The following is a 22481-nucleotide window of genomic DNA, read 5'->3' as shown; positions in this document are numbered from 1 at the left end:
CATCATCTCAGCACCGTTCCCCAGAGAAGTGTCAATCATCGCCCATTAGGCATTGGTCCCCTGCTTCTGGAGTCAACCGCCAAACACAAGCCTCCACGGCCCACCCTTGGTCCCAAAGGGGAGCATCATCTGAGTTGGAGCTTGAGTTTAGCCCTTTGCCTCATAAGTAGTGATCTCCCTGGGTTCAGGAGACCAGCAGAGCACCTGCGGTGTCTGTGTGGCAGCAGAGCCACTGGCCAGCTCAGTAGCCCTATTGGAACCCGTGAGATCTGCCAATGATGATGGTGCCTTATTCGCACCAATCCTCTCTGGCCACCTTGGAAAAACGCCCTTCTGCACCACCAGCACTGCGCTCGGAACATGGCACAGACTCGGGGGCAGGGATGGAGGAAGAGGTGCAATCACCATAGGAGCCCTCCATACTGGGGGAGAGTGCCCCAACCCCCTATAGTGGTGCCATTGTCATCTTTGTCACTGGATGTGTGGTGGTGGGGCCCTTAAAGTAAGCTGGCACAGCAGACCTCAAGTGAACAACCCAATGACCACAAGATCTGTTAAGGGACGAAGGTAGCAAGCCAGGTTTATTGTTGATGAAGCACAATACTAGTATCCTGAAGACTGTACTGGATCACTAATATATGTATGCCTGTAACAATGGACCAGCTCAGTGGACAGCGGGACTTTCCGTTCCTCCCTGGGCTAGACAAAGATACTGCCTCTTTATACCGCAATACAAACATGAGAGTACTGTCCCTCTGACATAGTTACAGTAGTTACTGCCTCCTGACTAATTATCACTCATCATCTTGTACGTGTTGGTTTGATCAGAACATCTCTATTATGTACGGTCATCCTTGACCTTATCTTTTAGGAGGGGTCAGTGTGTTCCTGTTATCCTTGGGGGTTTTTATACCATCCTTGATATCAGGATGTTCTGGTACCACTTAATATCTGGAAGTGTTTGCATGAGTTCTCTGTGACTAGCACTTCTTAGGAATGTGTATTCCTGCAATATCAGCCCTGTTCTTCCTAGATTCTGTGAGCAGGTCCTGCCTCACACCAGGCCTCTGATACAAGGGCTTACATCTTAGGCTCTCTTCCTGCTATAAGTCTGATCACTCTACCGCTGCTCCCAGACCTGAAAACCCAGGACCACAGCCGTCTTCGACATCCCAACCTCGAATCTCTCCACCTTACAGCTTGGAAGCTCCATAGCTTGCTTGCTCTGATCCAATTAGGGAAGTCCTCCTTGGCAATAGGAAACTGTCTACTAGGGCCACCTACCTAACCAAATGGAAGAGACTCACAATTTGATCGTCACAGAGACACACGTCTCCTATGCCCTCGTCAGTACCTCATATCTTGGATTACCTTCTGCACTGAAGCAATAGGAGCTCTCTATGTCATAAATAAAAGTCCACTTGGCTGCCATTTCTGCCTTTCACTCAGGCGTGTCTAGCAAATAGGCTTTCACCAACCTGATAGTTGGACACTTTCTTAAAGGACTTGACAGGCTGTACCCTCAAGTACGACAACCAATCCCAGCCTGGGACCTTAACCTTGTTCTTTCCAGACTAATGGGGCTCCCCTTTGAACCACTAGCGATGTGCTCATTGCTCTCTCTCTCTCTGTCTCATGGAAGGTAGCAATTCTGCTGGCAATAACCTATGCCAGCAAGGTTTCCGAGCTTAAGGTCCTAACATCTGAACCTACTTACACTGTCTTCTATAAGGACATGGGTCAGCTTTGGCCGCACCCAACGTTCCTCCTGAAGGTCGTCTCCCAGTTTCATGTTAATCAGGACATTTTTCTTCCAGTTTTTATCCTAAGCCACACGCAAATAGCCAGGAGCAAAAACTCCACTCTTTGGATGTTCAGTGTGCATCAGCTTTCTATATCGAGCAGTTGAAGCTGTTTTGAAAATCTAAGCAACTACTTGTCACAGTAGAAGACAGAATGAAGGGGCTCCCAGTCTCATTCCAAAGAATTTCATCATGGATCACATCCTGTATCTGGACATGCTACGATCTGGCTAAAGTACCTGCCCCAGTGCTGACAGTGCACTCCACGAGGGTGCAGGCATCTTCAGCAGTGTTCCTGGCACAAGTTCTGACCCAAGAAATTTTCAGGGCTGCAACATGGTCATCAGTCCACACTTTTACCTCTCACTACGCCACTACCCAGCAGGCTAGGAACGATGCAGCTTTCAGCAGAGCTGTGCTTCAGTTAGCGAATCCATGAGCTCCAACCCCTCCTCCAAATTCCTGCTTGGTTCCTGATTGGAATCAACATGAGCAAGCACTCAAAAAAGAAAAAATGGTTACTTACCTTTCATAACTATTGTTCTTTGAGATGCATTGCTCATATCCGTTCCAAGACCCACCCCCCTACCCCTCTGTCCGAGCAATGCCAGCAAGAAGGAACTGAAGGACCCCACGACTCCAGGAAGCACCTGAACTGACCCAATGGGTACCACTAGGGGAAAAACCTTCTGGCTACTGTGCACATGGCACACACACACCTAATTGGAGTGAACATGAGCAACACCTCTCGAAGAACAATAGTTACGAAAGGTAGGTGACCATTTTTTACGAAAGGTAGGTAACTGTTTTTCTGCTTTGCTTCTAATTTGCCTGGAGTATTGAGAATACAGGAGTGACAGTCTCCCTGCTCTCAGTTCCTATGTCCAGAGGCACAGCAACACCTGGCATCTGGGAGGAGCAAGTTCATGGAAAGTCCTGCTCAGCTTTGTAGACTTGGGCTGGAGCATGCTCATGATAGATGTAATCTTTAGAAAATATAGCTGTCAAACTCTCCTTGAAGTCTTAAAACCTTTTACAAGATGTCTCTACTGAGCATATGCAAAGTGCCATTTTCAAATGCTTATAACTTGGTGAAATATGGGTGGATTTTCATGGTGAAAGCAAAAGGCACATCTTGGGCACCAAGGCAAAACTCTCTGCCAAATTTCAATTCCATGCTCCAATAGATGGAGGCATTATAATTGCTCAGCTAAACAGTTGTATGAATTCTTGAACCTGGACAAAACATTTTTCCCTAACCTGATTCTGAGAAATGATTTAACAGTTTTTGCTGAAATTTAAAAAAAAAAAAAAAATGCAATGTGGAAAATTGCAGCCCAAACAGTTAAAGTTTGACAAAGTTTATAAGCAATTGAATCCAAAGTCTTATAATGATAAGTGATAGGTAAGCCTTAACTATAGGTGTCAGTACCAGCTCACCGTAATAAATGTATGACCTCTTAAATGAATATTGTTATACTACTTTAACTTAACACTGTATATCTAGGTCTCTCAAATCTGGTATCCATTCTAATGACTAGCTTTTCCAGAGCTACCTGATGGTGGGTTCCAGAATAATAATAAGCAGGAATTCGCCAAGGGATACTACCATTGACTCTGGACTGGAGTCTTTATATACTGATTTGCTGCAGTTGCAGGCTGGAAGTGAAGCAAGATTTATGCAAAGTATCCATGCATGACATAACTAGCCCAGGAGTAAAGAAATTTACCGTAGGAGAGGTGACAACTATATTCACTACTCTCCCTTCTGAATTAAAGATTTTGTCTTGGACAATGACCAGCGCATACTGTAGGTAATGCAGCTTTGTGAGGGCAGTACATTTGCTTGCTCTTTCTAGTTTGCTCAAGGTCATGTTCCTGAAATATTTAGCAGAGTTGCTAGACCATGCATAGTACTGACATATGAATAGGACCTTAGAAGAAGGCCATCCAGACAAGGGTAATCACGTGTTCCTTTAAGTGAAAGGGAGGGATAACATATTTGTGAAATACCTGTACAAGAAGCTGAGTCTTTGTATTGAAAAAGTTTCCTACTGTAGCAGAAGCTGAAGACTCTCCTTGATCACATCTTCAGTAGATCTCCAGGAGGTTTATCTTCACATTCTGAAGTCCTGAGAGAGCAATGCTGTAATGATGGATTTCACTATTTCCATCCGGAATATTAATCCCTTTATATACTGCATGAGTTTTAGAATGGCCAGCATGTGATCTTTTCTCTTTGTTCCAGAAAGAATCTTATGCACTTTTCAGAATCTCACTCTCTATAGAACTGGCTTTTTTGTTGTGATGTTTAGGAGATAGACTATTTCATCCTTCATCTTCTGATGTGTCAAAGAATTTTGGTGCTTTGTTTTAGTTTTTTCTTTCCGTAAAGTTAAAATAAACTTGTTCTGGGTTCAGTGAGTGAATTCTATAGAATATCCATTTTCTGATCTTCTCAAATACCCATTTTCTTGAGGTGGCTGATTATCAAGGGAGGGCCCACTCTAAAACACTCATTAGAGAGAGTGGTGGTGGGGAAAATCTCCTCTGATTTGGGAAATGAAAACTCAAAGTCAAGAGAAGCTTTGGGAGTTGGATGGTTTTTCCAGAGAAACCCAGCCTTAATTTTCCAACTTTCAGAAATGGTTGCATGAACCTCTTCCTAATGCGTAATTGCTACACTAGCTTCTGGAGGAGCAGCAGCAGCTTCAGAAGGAAAAACCTATTGAAGCAAGGTTGTCTGAAGATTCTCTGACTGGAAGGAGAAAGATTGTGAACAAGGGAAAAATTCCCTCAGTGACTGTTTTGTTTATATACTACCCAAAGATTTTACTCATAGAATATGTGGAAGGATGTCAGCCTGCAAGTCCAGTTTCTGCAGGTGGAGCTGCAGTAGCCCCCGGGCAACTACATTCGAATTTTGAACATGCAGTAAATCTTAAGAGTCAGGTGAAGCATAAATCCTAAAAGCAGCATCTAGAGAAATCCAGTTTCATGTAGGTATTATTTAGATTCTCTCTTTCTTTTTTTTTTTTTTTCTGTATGCTCAATTGAGAATCATTCTACAAAAGAAGAAGTCACAACCAACACTCCCAGGGGTAAGGCCCCTGTATCCAACTTTTGTCTGATTAATACTTTTTTATGTGAGTTTAACAGGATGGTATGATTATGTTCCTTTACAAAGGAGGTTGCATATTAGGCTCAACCTTAGACTGGGTGATTAAGTCCTTTTGGTCCTTTGGGTACAAGCAGGATTTCTGAATACTACTCACATCCTCATAAAACCAGACAAGGAAGAAAGAATTAGACAGCTCTACTGCAACTTAGCAAGTTTTGTGTTTTACAACACCCACAAAGTTAAGATTCCCATGTGCACTAAATTCTAGGAAGTTTAGTTAAGAGCCTGAGGTATCTTTCTCATTTAAACGTTTCTTCCTTTCTTTAGAAGATCTTTCAGGGAAGAACATCTTGTAAAAGGTTTTAAGACTTCAAGGAGAGTCCTACAGGCAAGAGGATAGCCTGATGGTATAGACATTTTGCGGTACCTTTAAGAACCACCTTCCTTGGCCAGGGGGATTTTTAAAGCTTGCCATGCTCTCAGTGAACCTGAGTTACACATATTTTGTCAAATATGATAGTTCTGTTACCTGGGGTTCTTTCAACCCAAAGTTCTTGATAACTTTTACTCTGTGCGAGGTGGTGTCAGGAAGTAAATCAGGGGAGACATGGCCATCCAACCGATAGATGGCTGGCACAAACAGGACAACACAAGAGTGCTTTCACATAAAGCTAAACTTTGCTTAGTCTCAAGCACTTACACACATCCACAGCAGTTTAGTAAAACACCCCCAACCCTTGATAATTACCAAAGCTGAATGTGGCTCTCGAGTTGCACAGCGTCAGGCTTCCAGTGGCCAAAACTTCCATCTGCTGGTGGGGACTCCAAGATGGACTGTTTTGGACTCTTCCTCTGGATACAACTACCTCAGACTCTTTCTCCTTATTTATACATTAGTAATAGAATGACATGTCCCTTAAAGAAAACTTGTCAAGCAAGCAGTTTCAATGGTCAAGCAAGGGGTTCCTTCTGATTATTGATTAACCAGGTGTGGGTTTTTCCAGAATTTGGAGCCTTGAGGCCCTAATAGACATTCCTGGGGACACGTTCTGCTCTTCTAAAATGCATGTATCAGCAACTTCCACACAATTCTTTTCAGGAAGGATGTGGGGTTAAGCTGCCCTTTCTGTGGCACCCAAAACCCCCTCCCCTGCTGCCTTGGTCAAGTTGAGGCTGCAGCATGGCCAATTTACAGCCTGCTGACTTGGCTGCTTTTAGCAATAAGCCATATTGGTTTTAGGCACTTAACTGGTTTGCTGACATCTCCCCGTACTGTTCTTTGAACTGACCAAGATTTCATTTCCAAGATCACCATCGTCTTCTTCCTATAATAGAAAGTATTGTCACTCTGGTTTAATTAAAACATTCTAAGGCAAGGTTAGTCAATAGGTGAACTGCAGGCCAAATTCAGACCACCAGACACTTTTGAACAGACCCCAAAATCTTTTCATTACTTATCATTGTTCGGGGGAGTGGGTTGAGGAGGTAATTATTTTCTGTGGAGTCTGGACCTTGACCAAAAAATTTGGACATGGACAAAAAATAATTGACTACATCTGTTCTGTGGTAATGGAAGAGCATAAGTTGGATGGGAAAAGGCTGTCAGTGGAATAAAGGTGCTTGTGTATACACATGGCATTCAAAGCTCCTTTCAGTACTGCTTGCTCTGTGAAAGGAGCAGCAATTTCATGGGTGAGAAGATCTGTAAGGGCCATTATATGGTCTTCCATCCACACTTTCTCAAAATAGTATAATCAGCATCCTTTCCTCTGCTGATGTATTTAGTAGAAGTCTGTTATGGAACATGATGCCTCCCAGTGTCTTAATTGTTTACATAGTTGAGTTGTATCCTCCTCTCCCTCCCTAAGGATGATCAACTGCTTTCTGCATGCCTCTGTGAAGACTGACATATGAAGGAAATGAAGAAGGGAAAATTCTCTTGCCTGAGTATTTTCTTTCTAGGACCCTCTATCTTAGATAGTCTGACAGTGGTTCTCCACTGTGGGGACTGTCTGATGTGAAGAGGGGCAAGAGAGAAAATTCTCAAGTAAGACAGAATTCTTCCTTTTCAGATTTATTTCAAAATTGGCATGCCATATTAACTTCAGATTTTCTTCACTAATTCACCTTTTATGATTCAGTATAAACATGAGAAATTTCTGGAAGAAAATCAGCGTTGTTTTTTTCTTCACAGAAAGTTAAATATGGGTGGTTGAGATCATCAAGAGCAGGACTGGAATGTCTTCAAACTTTTACCTATAGAGTTGCTACTGTTTCATTACAGTTTGTGTAATGCTTTTCTTCCTAAAATGTTTCCAAAGTGTGCTATAAACAGTATTTTCAGAGTTCGTTATCCACAATTAAAATACAGTTATGTGAGGGTTGAAATATGACATTTGTTTTACCTTTTTTTTTTTTAACAGAGAGATAAAGAATTTTTTTCACAAATGAAACTGTAGGGGTATTAGTTAGGCAGATACTGACATTTGCCCAGAAAAGTGGCTTAACTTCCTTACTCTTCTGAAAAGTGCCATGGGGTATTTAGTGACTCTGGTAAGAGTCTTAGTTTTACATCACATTTTGAAGTTGACACCTCAAGTAGCATGTATTCAATAGCATGCCATCTGCACCATCCCACACCATTTTCTGAACACCTGGGTTTCCTTTGGTATCTTCATTCAGAGCATAAGCCAGGCTTCATCCAGCTTAGCTTTAGAATGTAATTATGCAATCTTGCGAATTGACACATTACATTTTTACCAAGATGCAACATCAATGTGTGTTGTGTAAAATCTACAAAAATGATAATTTCCCTGACATCTTTCATTCCTCAGCTTTTCTGCATGCAGCTTTGCATTCCTTCTTTCATCTGTCTCCCTTTGTAGAGAAAACACCAAGAGTAGTTAAGAGTGGAGTCCTGTTCTTGTGTAGCGTAGAGTCTTGCATGTCAGCCAATACTTCCCGCTCCCACAAATGCCTCTAACTCTTATGCTACTGTATGTCCCCTACTAGCCCATCTGGCCACACAGTTTAAGAAGTCTTCCCTTTCCCACGCTCCATAACCTTAAAGTAGTGGTATGGAATGTAATGGCAAGCTCTTTGAACTTATTTATTTCTCTGGTGTCTCACGTGGACTACTAGTCTGTAGTTCCATGCTGTTTGCCAAGTGATCTTTTTGCATATGAATTAAGTAAAATCTAATGGGTTTTTTTCTTCCAGAATAGCTGCTATATCCATAGCCACTAAACTAACAGACCTGCAACTTGGTGACTCAGTGGAAATCAGTAGGCTGATTACCAAAAAAGAAATGAAGCAAACAAGGTAATCATGAAGAATCAAGCATGGGAGAGGTTCTAGCAACTACAAATGTTGAACTGAAATGTATATGTTGCTGAAAAAATGTGTGGCATTGTGGGTTAAGTCCAAAATAAAATCAGGAAAACTTTTAACAGCTTATCTGTATTTAACAATACTGATATTTTAGCATTCTCATTCAGTTTCCATAAGAATCTTTAAATCTTTGTTTGTGGGGTGGTTTTTTATTATTATTATTATTATTTATTATTATATAGAACGATTTTCCTACTGTATTGAATGCAGGCATGCTGCTGTCCGAATTGTATTTCAGATATGGGACACGGATGTGTGCTTCTGCAGCCATGGTTTCAGAGAGCTCCTGAAAATTCCATATTTAACATGTCCTGTGGGGTTTTTTTTTTAACCCAGTCAGATAACTTCATGGTCATCTCAAAATTGGGTTTGTCACTAACAGTCATTCAAAAACAAGCCTAAGGGGGGAGGGAGCATTTTTTTGCAGCTCAGGGCTACTAAATGTCAGGCAATTTACACTTCTCACGTGCCCCCTCACCACAGCTTATTTATATTCTCACATATCTGGCCAGCATGCATAAATTGTTTCTCAGCTGTGGTGCCTGCTGAGTGGCAGGGAGGCAGCCTGTCTGCTGTTTCTGTGCACAGTGAGCAGATTTTTACTGCAGCTTTGTCTGGATTTTGACAGTCTCACTTCTGAGGCTCTCCTCTTCTGAGGAAGTCAGAGAGATAGTAAAGGCTCCTTGTTATGATTCCAGGAAGGCTGGAACTGTAAATATCTTGGAAACACAAGGGGCCCCAGTGCAATAGAGCAAGTTGCTATTGCTGGCACCAAGACGTAAGCTGGTGCTCACATTGTTGCCTCTGGTTTTGCAACGAAAGGCCTTCCCCAGTATGGAAGTGTACTTTGGTGCATTTATTGAACTCTCTTGTGTTACAGGGTTTGCCTCAATCTCTTCCACAGCATAGGTTCTCAGATCAGTTCCTTATCTGGAACCACCAGTCTTAGTTGATTAGTAATGATCCAAATGAGTCCTTCATTTCACAGGAGGAAATTTCAGTTCACTCAAGTCAAAGGCTTTCTATCACTTCAAAACCAAAGCCTATAGTTTCATTCGTTCTGAAAATTCACACACAACACCGAATGTGCAGGTTCTACACACCCCTGACTCCTATTCCAAAACATCTCAACTTGGTTCCTCCCTCTGATTCCAGGTATTTGATATGATTTTCATCTCCTTACCCTTACTCACTTTAAGAGCTTTTCTCCCTGCCTTACCCTTATGGAGTTGGGCCTCTATGGGGTGCCTTGCCAGCATGGAGCTTCCTTCAGAGGAACCCCCAGACTAACTACCCTGTTATGGAGCCTCAACCAATGCCACTTCTGTGACCCAAAATTTCTGAACAACAATCACTGAAAGAACCCTAGAGCAATTATACCCCCAGCACCTGCAGTTCATAAATAAACTATAGTAGGTTCAGCTCCTATGGTATCAAGAATAACATCAGTCATGGTTTCATCAGCACCTCAGGTAGAGGACACAGAATCTTCCTGTTTGGATAACATGCTGGGGCAGTGCCTGTAGGCCAGAATCCTTAGAATTCCTTCTCTTTTCCCAAGGACATCATGGTAGAGTACTCCAGTTTCTCCCTTAGAAGATTTCAAATGGTTTCAAGATATTCTGACTCTAATAGCAGAAGCATAAGGTATCAAGTAATCTATAGTCCAAGAAGAACTCCTCATCAGGACCACATTCTCTCATGTTTTATCCTAAACTTTTTCATCTTCAAGAGATCAGATTGCACTATTTTAATGTTTAAAGAGCAATCAAATTGTACCTGGACAGGACTAAATCTTTTAGAAAATCAGATGTTTTATTTTTCTTCTCTCCTGGAAAGAACACACTCAAAGTACTGGGAAAACCCTCTCCATATTAGTCTTGTTTATACAAAAGGTAGGAAGTGTTTATTCTAAGAATATTTTACAAGATCTCTCTGCTTTTTGGACACAAACTAGCTGGTAATCTCTACATGCAAATCAATACAAAGTATATGTAATGGCTTCTTCAGATGCTGCACTTGGTCACAGCGTCCTCCAGTCTGCTATTCTCCCTTGAAATCTCATTTTCTTCTTTCTTTTCCCTCCCAACTTTTTTTTCCCGCTTTTCTTGGAGGGACTGCTTGCTAATTCTCATCAGTCTCCAAAATAGAATTTTTTCTGTATATGAGAACGAACAACTTGATCTTACTGCAGATATGTCCTCTCAGAACTGAAGAAACCTCTGGTTTGGGTTATTCCGACATTTGCATATAGATAACTTTTGTCTAGTTTATTGGAGCAGTGATTCTCAACCCGTAATCTGCAGACTATTGATGGTCTACGAAGGAGCTTTGGGGAATGCCCTAATTGACTTTTTGGAAATTAACCATAGAAATCTTTGAAGCATAATGGCGTTTACTGAAAAAAATCTAGAAGTTAACCATCTCTTTCTTCTTTTATGTGGAAGAAAGGAAACATTAGATATTGTAACAAGTCTTTTGCATGATAAGCCACTGAGCCTCTTTCTCCTGCTGAGAGGATTGAGGGAGTCTGCTTATTATAGAGACAGTGCCTTCTTTGGGCCAGACACTGCTCCTGAGGAAGCTTGCAGCACTGCTGCTTGTCTGTTAGAGAGCCATTGCCTGCTTTGGTTCACTGCTGTTTTCTCCTGTTGCTGTTATCAGCATTGTTGGATACTGTAATCAGAAGACAGGTTTCAGAGTAGCAGCCGTGTTAGTCTGTATCCGCAAAAAGAACAGGAGTACTTGTGGCCCCTTAGAGACTAACAAATTTATTTGAGCATATTTTGATATATGCCATCATGTGCCAGCAATGCCCCTCTGCCATGTACATTGACCAAACCGAACAGTCTCTACGTAAAAGAATAAATGGACACAAATCAGACGTTAAGAATTATAACATTCAAAAACCAGTTGGAGAACACTTCTATCTCCCTGGCCACTTGATTACAGACCTAAAAGTCGCAATATTACAACAACAAATCTTCAAAAACAGGCTCCAATGAGATACTGCTGAATTGGAATTAATTTGCAAATTGGGCGACACTAAATTAGGCTTGAATAAAGACTGGGAATGGATGGGCCATTACACAAAGTAAAACTATTTCCCCATGCTTATTTCTCCCCCTCCTCCACCCCAGTTCCTCACATCATCTTGTCAGTTGCTGGAAATGGGCCATTTTCATTACCACTACAAACAGTTCTTTTTCTCTCCTACTGATAATAGCTCACGTTAACTGATCACTCTCCTTATAGTATGTATGGTAACATTCATTGTTTCATGTTCTCTGTGTGTATATATATCTTCCTACTGTATTTTCCACTGCATGCATCCGATGAAGTGAGCTGTAGCCCACAAAAGCTTATGCTCAAATAAATGTGTTAGTCTCTGAGATGCCACAGGAACTCCTGTTCTTTTTTTTTTGTAATCAAAAGAGTAATTATCAGGAAGCTGCTGCTAAAGTTGGTATCTCTCAGATACTGCCAAGTAAACTGTTTGTGAAAAGGCAATGTATTGAAACATGGAACTGCAAATGTGTATGTGACTCAAAAACAAAATGGATAGAAAAAGTGAGGATGTCAAAGAAAGGTGCCATCCATTGGTTTGTGCAAGTAAGACATGATGTGACATTGTCAGTACCTTGAAGAACTCTGGAACTACATGGCCGCACAAGTAATAATCGTCAATTAAATAATCAATTACCTCTCTCAACAAATTGATCACACTGAGCAGTGACCACTATTGTAAACCCCAATATATCAGGGTTGGTTTGGTTGGGAGTGATAAATAATGAAGAGGAAATGTCACTGATTCAGAGCAATCTGGATTTATTTGATAAACTGAGTACAAGCAAACAATATGGATTTTCATATGAAGAGTGAATGGCATACTTACAGGATGGGGAACTCTATCCTGGGAAGCAGTGACTCTTGAAAAAGATTTGGGGGTTATGGTGGATAATCAGCTGAATGTGAGCTCCCAGTGTGATGCTATGGCCAAAAAAATTAACGCAATCCTGGAATGAATAAACTGGGGAATCTTGAGTAGGAGTAGAGAGGTTATTTTACCTCTATATTTGACATTGGTGTGATTGCTGCTGGAGTACTGTGTCCAGTTCTGATGTCTACAGTTCAAGAACGATGATAAATTGAAGAGGGTTCAGAGACAAGCCAAGACATCTGCAAACAGAATTTATCTTCCTCTTACTGCTTCATCAGTCAAAGATCTTCTGTAAACCTTCAATGTGACCTGTGAGGAAGAAGCCATTGATAGTGTGGTTTGGATCCATCAGTTTCAGAGGATGGATCATCAAAACAAAGTACCAGGCCTAAACCTTCGGAGGTAATGATACAGGAATAGAATAGCTAATTTCCTTATCCATAGTACCAACCCAAATACTAGATTAAGGGCAACAACCATTTAAACCAGTAACCACCTGCCAGAGGCCATTGGTGATTATCAAATCGTGAGCTGATTCATGAAGCTCATTTTCTTTGTGAATGTTGAAGCCACAAAACCTTGACAACTTCAACAGAGCACTGAGAAACTTCGTCACCTCACATCTGGACTCTGCAGCTCATCAGGGCCATCTTTTCACCAATATTAGTCCTATTCTCACTTTGTCTGCTCTTACATATGAGATTGACCAGTTTAGTTTTGCAGAGAGATACATACCATTCTTTAGTCTGATCTCCTATATGTCATAGACCGTAGAATTTCACAGTTACCCCTGAACTGAATCCAAGGGAATCTTTAGGTTGAATCTTTAGGCTGAGATGCACAATAGCTGCACTCTATTCCTAGCTTGGTCACAGACTTCCTATGTGATATTGGATAGGACTCTGTCGTAGGATTTGCAGAAGCATGTCCTTAATAAATACACACAAGGAGGCTGAATGAAGATTCCATAGTCAACTTTAATTCTAGCATTTCTTAGATTTTGAGCCCGCTAACTTTGCAACCTTAATCTTTTTAGCACAGAGGGAGAGAGAGAGAGTTTAAATGTAAAAGTTTGTTTAGATTAGAAGCCAGGAGCTAATTGTTTAGGACCTGATTCAATATACACTGAAGTCAAGGAAAACTTTTCCGTTGCTCTTAGTGGATATTGACTCAGACCCTTTGACAATTTGTAATTGTGTGAATGTAACCAAATAATCTTGCCATAAAAACATGATTGATTGTATTGGGTCATTATATTTGAAAGTTTGCGTAAAAGCATGCAGAGGTGTTTTAGTGTTGTTTTTTTTTCTTTGATAATCCAGGTTGCAGTGTAATGAAGAGTGTTTCGCCTTTGAAAGGAACAGGTGGGTTGGTGTACTTTTTCACAAAAGTATTAACTTGATGTATCTAAGCTGTATGGAAAAGATCATTTTTCCACGTGAAGGAGAGAACTGATAAAATGTCAAGATCATCTCCTTAGCATTCTGTACTAGATGATCAATAAACTATTAATTTTAGAAACATGTTCAAAATCTTATGCCTTTCCCATCAAAAGTCTTCTCAGATTATTTCTAATGTACTGAAATAGCTCCAAATACAGTAACTCCTCACTTAGTCGTCCCGGTTAACATTGTTTTATTGTTACGTTGCTGATCAATTAGGGAACATGCTTGTTTAAAGTTGTGTAATGCTCCCTTTTAATGTTATTTGGCAGCCACCTGCTTTGTCTACTGCTTGCAGGAAGAGCAGCCCGTTGCAGCTAGCTGGTGGGGGCTTGGAACCGGGGTGGACGGGCAGCCCTCTATCAGCTCCCCACTACTCTAAGTTCCCTATGCAGCAGCTGCCTGCAGTTCAGCTGTGTCCCTCCCCGCACTGCCATGTGCTGCTCCTGCCCTCTTGCCTTGAAGCTGCTTCCAGAGACTCCTGCTTGCTCTGCCACAGGGAGGGAAGGAAGAGGGGGCTAATGTCAGGGTGTCCCCCTCCCCCCGTTCCTGCACCCCGCTTATCCCATCTTCCATAGAGCAGGACTCAGGACAGAGGGAGCTTGCAGTAGCTGCAGTCTCAACAAGCTGATCTAATTAACAAGGAAGTGTACTTATGGGAAATACACATATCTCCCTCCATTCCTGCTGCCTTGCAGACTGAGTGTGTTAACCCTTGAGGGCTCAGCCAATTGCTAGTTCATCATTTAGCAGTAAGGGAAATATGCCACCCCCTGACTCCTCCACCTCAACCAAGCTTCACAGTCGTCATCACTGTGTACCAGTATTAAATTATTTGTTTAAAACTTATACTGTGTGTGTAGATATATAGATATATAAAATAAAGTCTTTTGTCTGGTGAAAAAAATTTCTCTGGAACCTAACCCCCTCATTTACATTAATTCTTATGGGAAAATTGGATTAGCTTAACATTGTTTTGCTGAAAGTCGCATTTTTCAGGAACATAACTACAACGTTAAGTGAAGAGTTACTGTATATCAGCCAGGGAGTTTTCTGCAAAAAGCTGTTTATCTGTAGCACTGGTCCCTCTCTGTAGTGGATCAGTTTGTCGTTGAAAAGCCATCTTTAAATTAAAAATTTTGTTTTCTAAATTGCAGGCGCTTTGCTGAAGCTCTCCATATCCGTGATAATTCTGACCCTTTTAATATCCGTTCTTCAGGATCAAAGTACAGTGATAATTTAAAAGAAGATGCAAGGTATATGTTGGAATACATGGTTACAACATTGTTACTTTTGCACCCCATAGCTGTCACTGTGTCTTAAGGTTTTATTAAATAATCTGACATGACTATGTATATTTATTAAGTTAACCCTTGTAATTTGTTATGAGGTGACCCTTGTCATACCACAGTTAACATGAGAGCTTTGCTCAAACTTAAGAGACAATGCTTGAAAGTGTTTTAAAATCCATGATTCAGATATGCAAACAGGCACCTAGTAGAATTATCAAAAGCACATGAATTAGTTAGCTTGCCTCCCTTTGAGGTCACTGCTATGGGGTGGGAGCTGACAGTGGACATGCTCCATACATGCCACAAGTGCCTTTGCTGTGACTGGGGCAGGGAACTTAGACTGGGCATCCCTCACTACCTGCCACAGCCACAGTGCTGAGAGTGGGGGAGGAATGAGATCAATCACTGAAATCATAGAAGCAGAGAAGATTAGGGTTAGAAGGGACCTCAGGAGGTCATCTAGTCCAACCCCCTGCTCAAAGCAGGACCAATCTCAACTAAATCAAGATAAATGGGGCAGTTCTCACCTCTTAGAGCTATTGTTTCAAGCTGAATTAATCCAGATGGAGTGTTCTGATTCATCTGAGATGAATGTGCTGCTTCCCTCCAAAAAGAGCCCCAGATTCTAGATCGAGATTTGAGTAGGAACTGTGGAGCTCCAGATCTCCTTCCCCTTCTTGCCTCTAGTTCACTCCTCGTAGCCTCTCTACTGTTCCATTCCTAGTAGGAGCATGGAGGGGCCAGGAAGAGGGCAGAGCTAATAGCTGAGTGGAGCAGAGGTGTTCCCAGGGTGCCCCATTCTGTGCCACCCTTCCTTTCCCCGCAGCTGCCCTTGATTGTGTCTCTCACTATCACTATTTTTTTTAAAAATGGGGAAATCACTTGCAAAAAACTTTGTGAATGCAGTGTTAAGGTTACCTAGCACTTCCTTGTACCCTTCCAGCATGTAAAGGGTTGCTAAACTTCTGAAAACCAGGAATTAGAGTTAAGGTAATATCTCCTACACTACACCCACACACAACTTTAACATTGCCCTATTTCAATGACTATGTGGATTCAAGTGATATTATACGAAAAACATTTTTAAATGATTTTTTTAAATTTTAATTTACTTTTAAAAAATCAAACATTTACATTAGTAGTTCTTTTTACACATTTCATAGTCTTAAATTGTTTTATACATGTTTCTTTAATTTTCTAATTGTTCATAGAATTCCAGATGTTACATAAGAATTTTTTCTGCTAAAAACTTTCATAGTTAAAATGCTCATCTGTGCTAAAAAAAACACGTCCATGGCCTCATTAATACCCTTATTGTGAGAACAATACAAAAGAGGCACAAAACTGATAAGCAATAGCACCTGCCATATTTCCAATCAATATTCCTTCCAATGTATTGAACTTTCACAAGTCAAGAATGCTTCAACTAGGCTACAGCCATTCATCAGGGTTTGCACCTTTTCAGATCATTTGGACTTGCGTTCATAAATCACATAAATGCTTTTGAAAATCTCTCTTAGATACCTCAAATATGGGATTAGGAGCCTAAATTTAGGCCCCTCTTTTTGAAAATTTTGGACTGTGTGTATAGAAAACTTACATATTAACGAAGTGTGAAAATCTGTTTAGCTTTTCATTGTTAACACTGATGAATTAATGAAGTTTTTCAGCAGTTTATTAACCTAAGCATGCAGAAAAAAATGTAAGTTTACAAAAGCAGCTTTGTTTCTTAATCTCCATTTGAAATAATAAGTTGCAACTAAAACGTCCTCATCTTACTTACAAAACTGTTTTTCAAGACAATACCCCCTACCAAACGGACAGAAGATAGGAGAAGGGAAAAGGAAAAAAGACTAAATTGTCTTTTTGGTTCAGAGGAAGGTGAATATGATTGTTGAGAGTTCCCAGATGGACCTGTGGACCTCTCTTTGTATAGGCAGGATCTCTTGATCTATTTGAGGTCAGTTTGGAAAAGCTGGATTGGGTGTCCAGAACCATTGTTGGACAAGGTGCACCCTCACATGGCAGATGCCAGTGTCTGATCAGACAAAGTCAAATCTAGGACTGGTTATGGTATATTGGTAAAATCTCAAAAACATCATTCCCTGTGATTCCTTACACTTAAAGTATAAGTAAGAAAGAAAGAAAACAGCCATCCTCTGAGTTTTCCAGTAGCTCTTTCCCCCAAACAGTCGTAACGCAAAATTAAAGTAACTTTGAGCAGTTTTGACACAATCTGAAATATAGCAAAAGTTCAGTTCTTAAACAAAATTCAAACAAGTTTCCAACATTCATCAAGTTCCCCCTAACATAATACTGTTTAAATGATTTTCAGTCTTGTCCCATAGTTCCAAGACAGTAGCCAATAACATGTAGACCTTTAAATATGTTGGTCTTGGAGGTAGGCCAAGTCAGTTAGTCCTATTGTGACTTTTTCCACTTTTTTTAAATAAAAGATAAAATATCACTTTCAGAAGCAAAGATGCACATTTTTGTTGAGATCCTGATTTATTGAATTTAACCTTCTCTGATTTTAAATGGTGATTTTTTTTTGTAGACATTAAATATAAATGATGTACATGTGAATAAAATGTATAATCTTGCTCCTCTGGGTGCAATTCTCTTCAGCAGCCTAACTATTAAGTTATTAGGATAGATAAGTTAGTGCTGCCCTTGTTTCCTTGCTTATTTTGTCTTTAATTTTGTGAATTACCTCGCATGCCCACAATGTGCCGTTTCTGAAAATTAGTTCTTGAAGTGATATAATGTGTGTGGGTTTTTTAGTTCCAAGAGCGCTTTTTTTTCTTATTACATTAGTTCAATCCTTTAACATTCAAAGATATAAAAAACTGGTAGTAATTTGACATATCCAAAATGTAAATATGTGGGGGGAAGGGATATCACTAAAATCATCAGACCAACTAACTTTTTTCCCTGACCTGTTGAGATGAGTGAAACTCTTTCCATGCACTTGAGTGAGCTTTGGATCAAACTTTTAATGCCCAAGGATTCTCTATGAAGAGGTTATCTGATTGTATAAAGCCTTTATGGCAAATGTCCTATTATTGAGTGTATTGTTTTCATAACTGTATATGTGCATATGATACAAACATCTGCTTGTAAATTTTCATTAAAAAAAAATCAATCCCCCACTGTCTCCCTAATTCCCTCCTGTCTCCTATAATCTCCTTTTGTATTCATTTCATTTGTATTCCCAGTTTTAAACCCCCAAACCAAATACCAAATAACTGATCTGCTTTATTGAATCTCCCCTTGAATACTAGGTATACCTTTTGCAGATCAAGAAGTACTTACTCTGCCAACTGGACCCCTCATATCAATTCCTTTTTGTGAGATTAGCATGGAACTTGCATTGTTTTCTGTTATGCTTTTAAGGAACTATAGCTTGTCATATCAAGAATCCAAGTTTGGCCTATCAGTGGTATTTTAGTGTCCCAAACCCCTTTTTATATTATGAATATTCCCATTCTCTAGCCTTTTATGTAGATAATGTTGGGTGGAGAGAACATTTTTGTAGTTTCGTGTCTGACTATTACTTGCTATTTGATGTTACACTGTTTGAGATTTGTAAGCACCATTGCTGGTCTTCCTACTTAAAATAATAATTCCACAGACACCCTGGAGTTTCCTTGGAAAAAAGAAAATGACTTATTACAATTCTTGTTCTTAGAAGATATATTGGTTACAGTAGCTCAAGCCTGCAAGATGCCCTTGACTCCCACTGGGAGAGCACTTGAGACTTCACAGGATACAGTTCTAGGATTCCCATCCACTTATTCACCTTTCCTTCAGATTTGGGGATGTAATTTGTCTGTCTTGTTTTGCATAACAAAGGGATGACTGAGACAGATAACTCCTCTTATGCCTCATTAGTATGCAAGTACACATCAGCTGCTATTAAAGTAGTTTAGTAGCTTGAATTTTGAGCTCTGAAACATTCCACACTCAATCACATAAGTAAGGCTTGACCCAAGGAGTGGAGGTCTAATATAACTTTTAAATTCATATATTGTATTTCACTTAAGTAACATTATTTGAACCATGCCATTTTAGATTTTTTTTTTCAAGAAGGGAAAGAATATAATTTAATATTTTGGTAAATGTGATGGATAGTCAATGTGTGTGTATGAAGATTTTAAAATAATATTCAAACAATTAAGATTTCAAGTAAAACACTGAAAAAATAAGTGCCAAATTAGGGATGGTTGTGAGAACTTAATTTTGACCACTTGTGCATATGCCTCGTCACTGCTGTACTGCCCAAAGGTTGTCCTTTTTTAACAGAAGCAGATCCATCCTTTCTCTTTGGCTGAAAACTCAGTGGCTTCAGTCCCTGCTCTGTTTCACAGAGTTCAGCTTGATGGACAAAGATAGGATGCAGCCTCGTTGTAGGCAGGGTTTACCTCAGCCTCTACTTTCCTGAGCACAAAGAGTCCCAGGTGGCATTAGAGCAGGAAAAAAAAACTTAATTGCTTGTTACCCCACTTATGCTCATAGAGTGCACGATAAATCCAAAAAGAACAAGCCATAAGTTTGCACTGATTCCTCTACACTCAGAGATTTTTGTATCTTGTGCTAGAAAACTGGGTCCCCCATAATAGATCTCTCTGGAGCAGTATTCACTTTAGCTCCTCTTCCTGTCAGAGGGAAGGAGAGACACCGACAGCCTAAAATAAGGAGACATCCTTCAGCGGGCCTCTCTCTGGTTTCTCAGGCAGTGTGGAGTGTGTCTAAAGAGAGCCAGAATACATCCAGTATTATGTCACCTGGACCCAGAACTGTGCAAGGGAACCACACCACACCACACTCTCCTTCTCTCTCTCTCTCCCTTCCTCCCTCCCGGCCTCCCTCCCTCCCTCTATGGCGGAATAGGACTCAGGTGGTGCCCCTCTGAAGAGAAGAGCCAGCCATCCATTTCAGCCTGTAAGAGCAGAAGCAACCAAATCAGATACCTCCGAACACAGAGAACTTCCTACAGTTCTGGCTGAATATTCTCTGCCCTGTGCTGATTGGCTGCTCACTCTAACCCTCTCCCTCCTAATTTATTTAGTGGTATTGCATTTGTCAATGTACATACGTGGTAGGTAAATGCTGCATTTATCTCTTACCTTGTATACTAGGTGAATTATAATTCTTTATTATTTCAGGAAAGATTTAAAGTTTGTCAGTGATATTGAGAAGGAAATGAGAACACTCGTGGAAGCTGTAAATAAGGTTGGTGGCCAAAGAATTTGCTTTATACAGCATGTTCATTTCAAAGAAATAGTGCGTTTATTGGAGTCGATGTTAATGACACCATTGCTTCAACTTCCAACCATTGAATTTTAGACACATTCAAGCTAGAAATAAAGTGCAAATTTTTAACAGTGAGAGTAATTAACCTATGGAATAAATTACCAAGGTATGTGGTGGATTCTCAATCATTTGAAGTCTTTTAAATAAAGATTGGATATGTTTTTTAAAGATACTGTAGTGCAGCTAGAAGTTATGAGCTTGATGCAGGGATCACTGGGTGAGATTCTTTGGCTTTTGTTATGCAGGAGGCCAGACTACATCAGTGGTCCCCAATCTTTTCGTCTGGCACGTGCTAGACGAAGGACCGTGGCAGCAGTCAAGTATCCGCCGAAATGCCCCCAAATTTTGGCAGCATTTCAGCAGATGCTCAATCACCAGCCAGGATGCAGGCACATTTAGATGCCCCCATGGGCGCCATGACACCTGCGAGCACCGGGTTGAGGACCCCTGGACTACATTATCATAATGGTTGCTTCTGGATTTAAAAATCCATGATTTTTAATATAATTTTTGAGAGGGAGAGAGAGAAATAATCAGGTAATAATTGTATATCTTCATTTCAATAAATATGAGTATTAGACTCTTTGACTTTGTTTTTCGTGGTTACAACTGAATTTTGCTTTCAGCAATTTTTTATCAAAATTCAAATATATTTCATGTTGCTTATTTGCAATATTGAACTGTATGTTATTTCCTAATGCTAAATTTAATGAAAGTAATCTAATAGTTTATTTGTTTCAGTATGTAAAGCCTTTTTTCTGAATTCTGAAACATTTTGGTGATATTTTTCTCATCTTTACTTGACATTTGGAAAATAATAATATTTAACAGAATGTTTATTGTTTGTATGCCAAAAGAAGATGAATAGTGTAGTGGAGACAAATGAGTATCTTTAGTTCAGTCTCTCTGAAAATGCCCTATCTGCTGTTACTGAAATTCTCTGAGCGATTGCGCCCGAGGAACAAATATTTAATAATGGGCTCTTCAGTCTATCAGAGAAAGATATAACATGATAAAATGGTTGGAGCTAGACAAATTCAGACTAAAAATATGGCCTGATCTACACTGAGGGGGAGGGGGAAGGGGTTCGATCTAAGTTATGCAACTTCATAACTTAGATCTACTTCTAAGTCGACATACTTAGATCTACTTACGATGGTGTCTTCACTATGATAAGTCGACTGCTGATGCTCCCCCATCGACTCCACCTGCGCCTCTCACTCCGGTGGAGCACCGGAGTCGACGGGAGAGCGCTCAGCGGCCAATTCATCATGTCTTCATTAGATGTGATAAATCGACCCCTGCTGGATCGATTGCTGCAGAGGTAAGTGTAGATATGCCCTAAGGCTTGAATTCTTAACAGTGAGAGTGAGTAACCATTAAAACAATTTACCAAGCTTTGTGATGGATTCCCCATCACTGATAATTTTTAAATCAAGACTGGATGTGTTTCTGAAAGCTAGGAATTATTTTCTAAAAGCTAGAGATCATTTTGGGGAGGTTCTATGGCCTGTGTTATAAAGAAGATCAGACTAGATGATTACAATGGTCCCTTCTGGCCTTGGAATCATAGAAGATTACGGTTGGAAGAGACCTCAAGAGGTCATCTAGTCCGACCTCCTGCTCAAAGCAGGACGAACCCCAACTAAATCATCCCAGCCAGGGCTTTGTCATACTGGGTCTTAAAAACCTCTAAGGATGGAGATTCCACAGCCTCCCTAGGTAACCCATTCTAATGCTTCACCACCCTCCTAGTGAAATATTTTTTCCTAATATCCAATCTAGTTCTCCCCCTTTGCAACTTGAGACCATTCCGGCTTGTTTTTTCATCACGGCAAACAGCCTAGCTCCATCCTCTTTGGAACCCTCCTTCAAGTATTTGAAGTATTTGCTATCAAATCCCCCCTCACTCTTCTCTTCTGCAGACTAAATAAGCCCAGTTCCCTCAGCCTCTCCTCATAAGTCATGTGCTCCAGTCCCCTAATCATTTTCGTTGCCCTCCCCTGGACTCTCTCCAATTTGTCCACATCCTTTCTGTAGTGGGGGGCCCAAAACTGGACACAGTACTCCAGATATGGCATCACCAGTGTCAAACAGATGGGAATAATAACTTATCTCGATCTGCTGGCAATGCTTCTACTGATGCAGCCCAATATGCCGTTAGCCTTGTTGGCAACA

The 22481-nt window shown here is 40.5% G+C and overlaps 1 protein-coding gene across 1 annotated transcript in view; it reads left to right on the top strand.

The window, feature by feature from the left end:
- Positions 1-22481, top strand: part of NFX1 (nuclear transcription factor, X-box binding 1) — a 195243-nt gene that overhangs the window by 147537 nt on the left and 25225 nt on the right. The window contains exons 18-21 of the mRNA XM_050938134.1: positions 8143-8244; positions 13576-13617; positions 14853-14951; positions 20156-20222. Of these exons, the coding sequence (XP_050794091.1) occupies positions 8143-8244; positions 13576-13617; positions 14853-14951; positions 20156-20222 (310 nt within the window). The remainder of the gene's footprint in view (positions 1-8142; positions 8245-13575; positions 13618-14852; positions 14952-20155; positions 20223-22481) is intronic.

This window comes from Gopherus flavomarginatus, chromosome 2 (genome assembly GCF_025201925.1).
Source record: "Gopherus flavomarginatus isolate rGopFla2 chromosome 2, rGopFla2.mat.asm, whole genome shotgun sequence".
Lineage (NCBI taxonomy): Eukaryota > Metazoa > Chordata > Testudines > Testudinidae > Gopherus > Gopherus flavomarginatus.
Note: the sequence above shows the minus strand (reverse complement) of the source record. Positions and strands in the feature narration are given on the sequence as shown.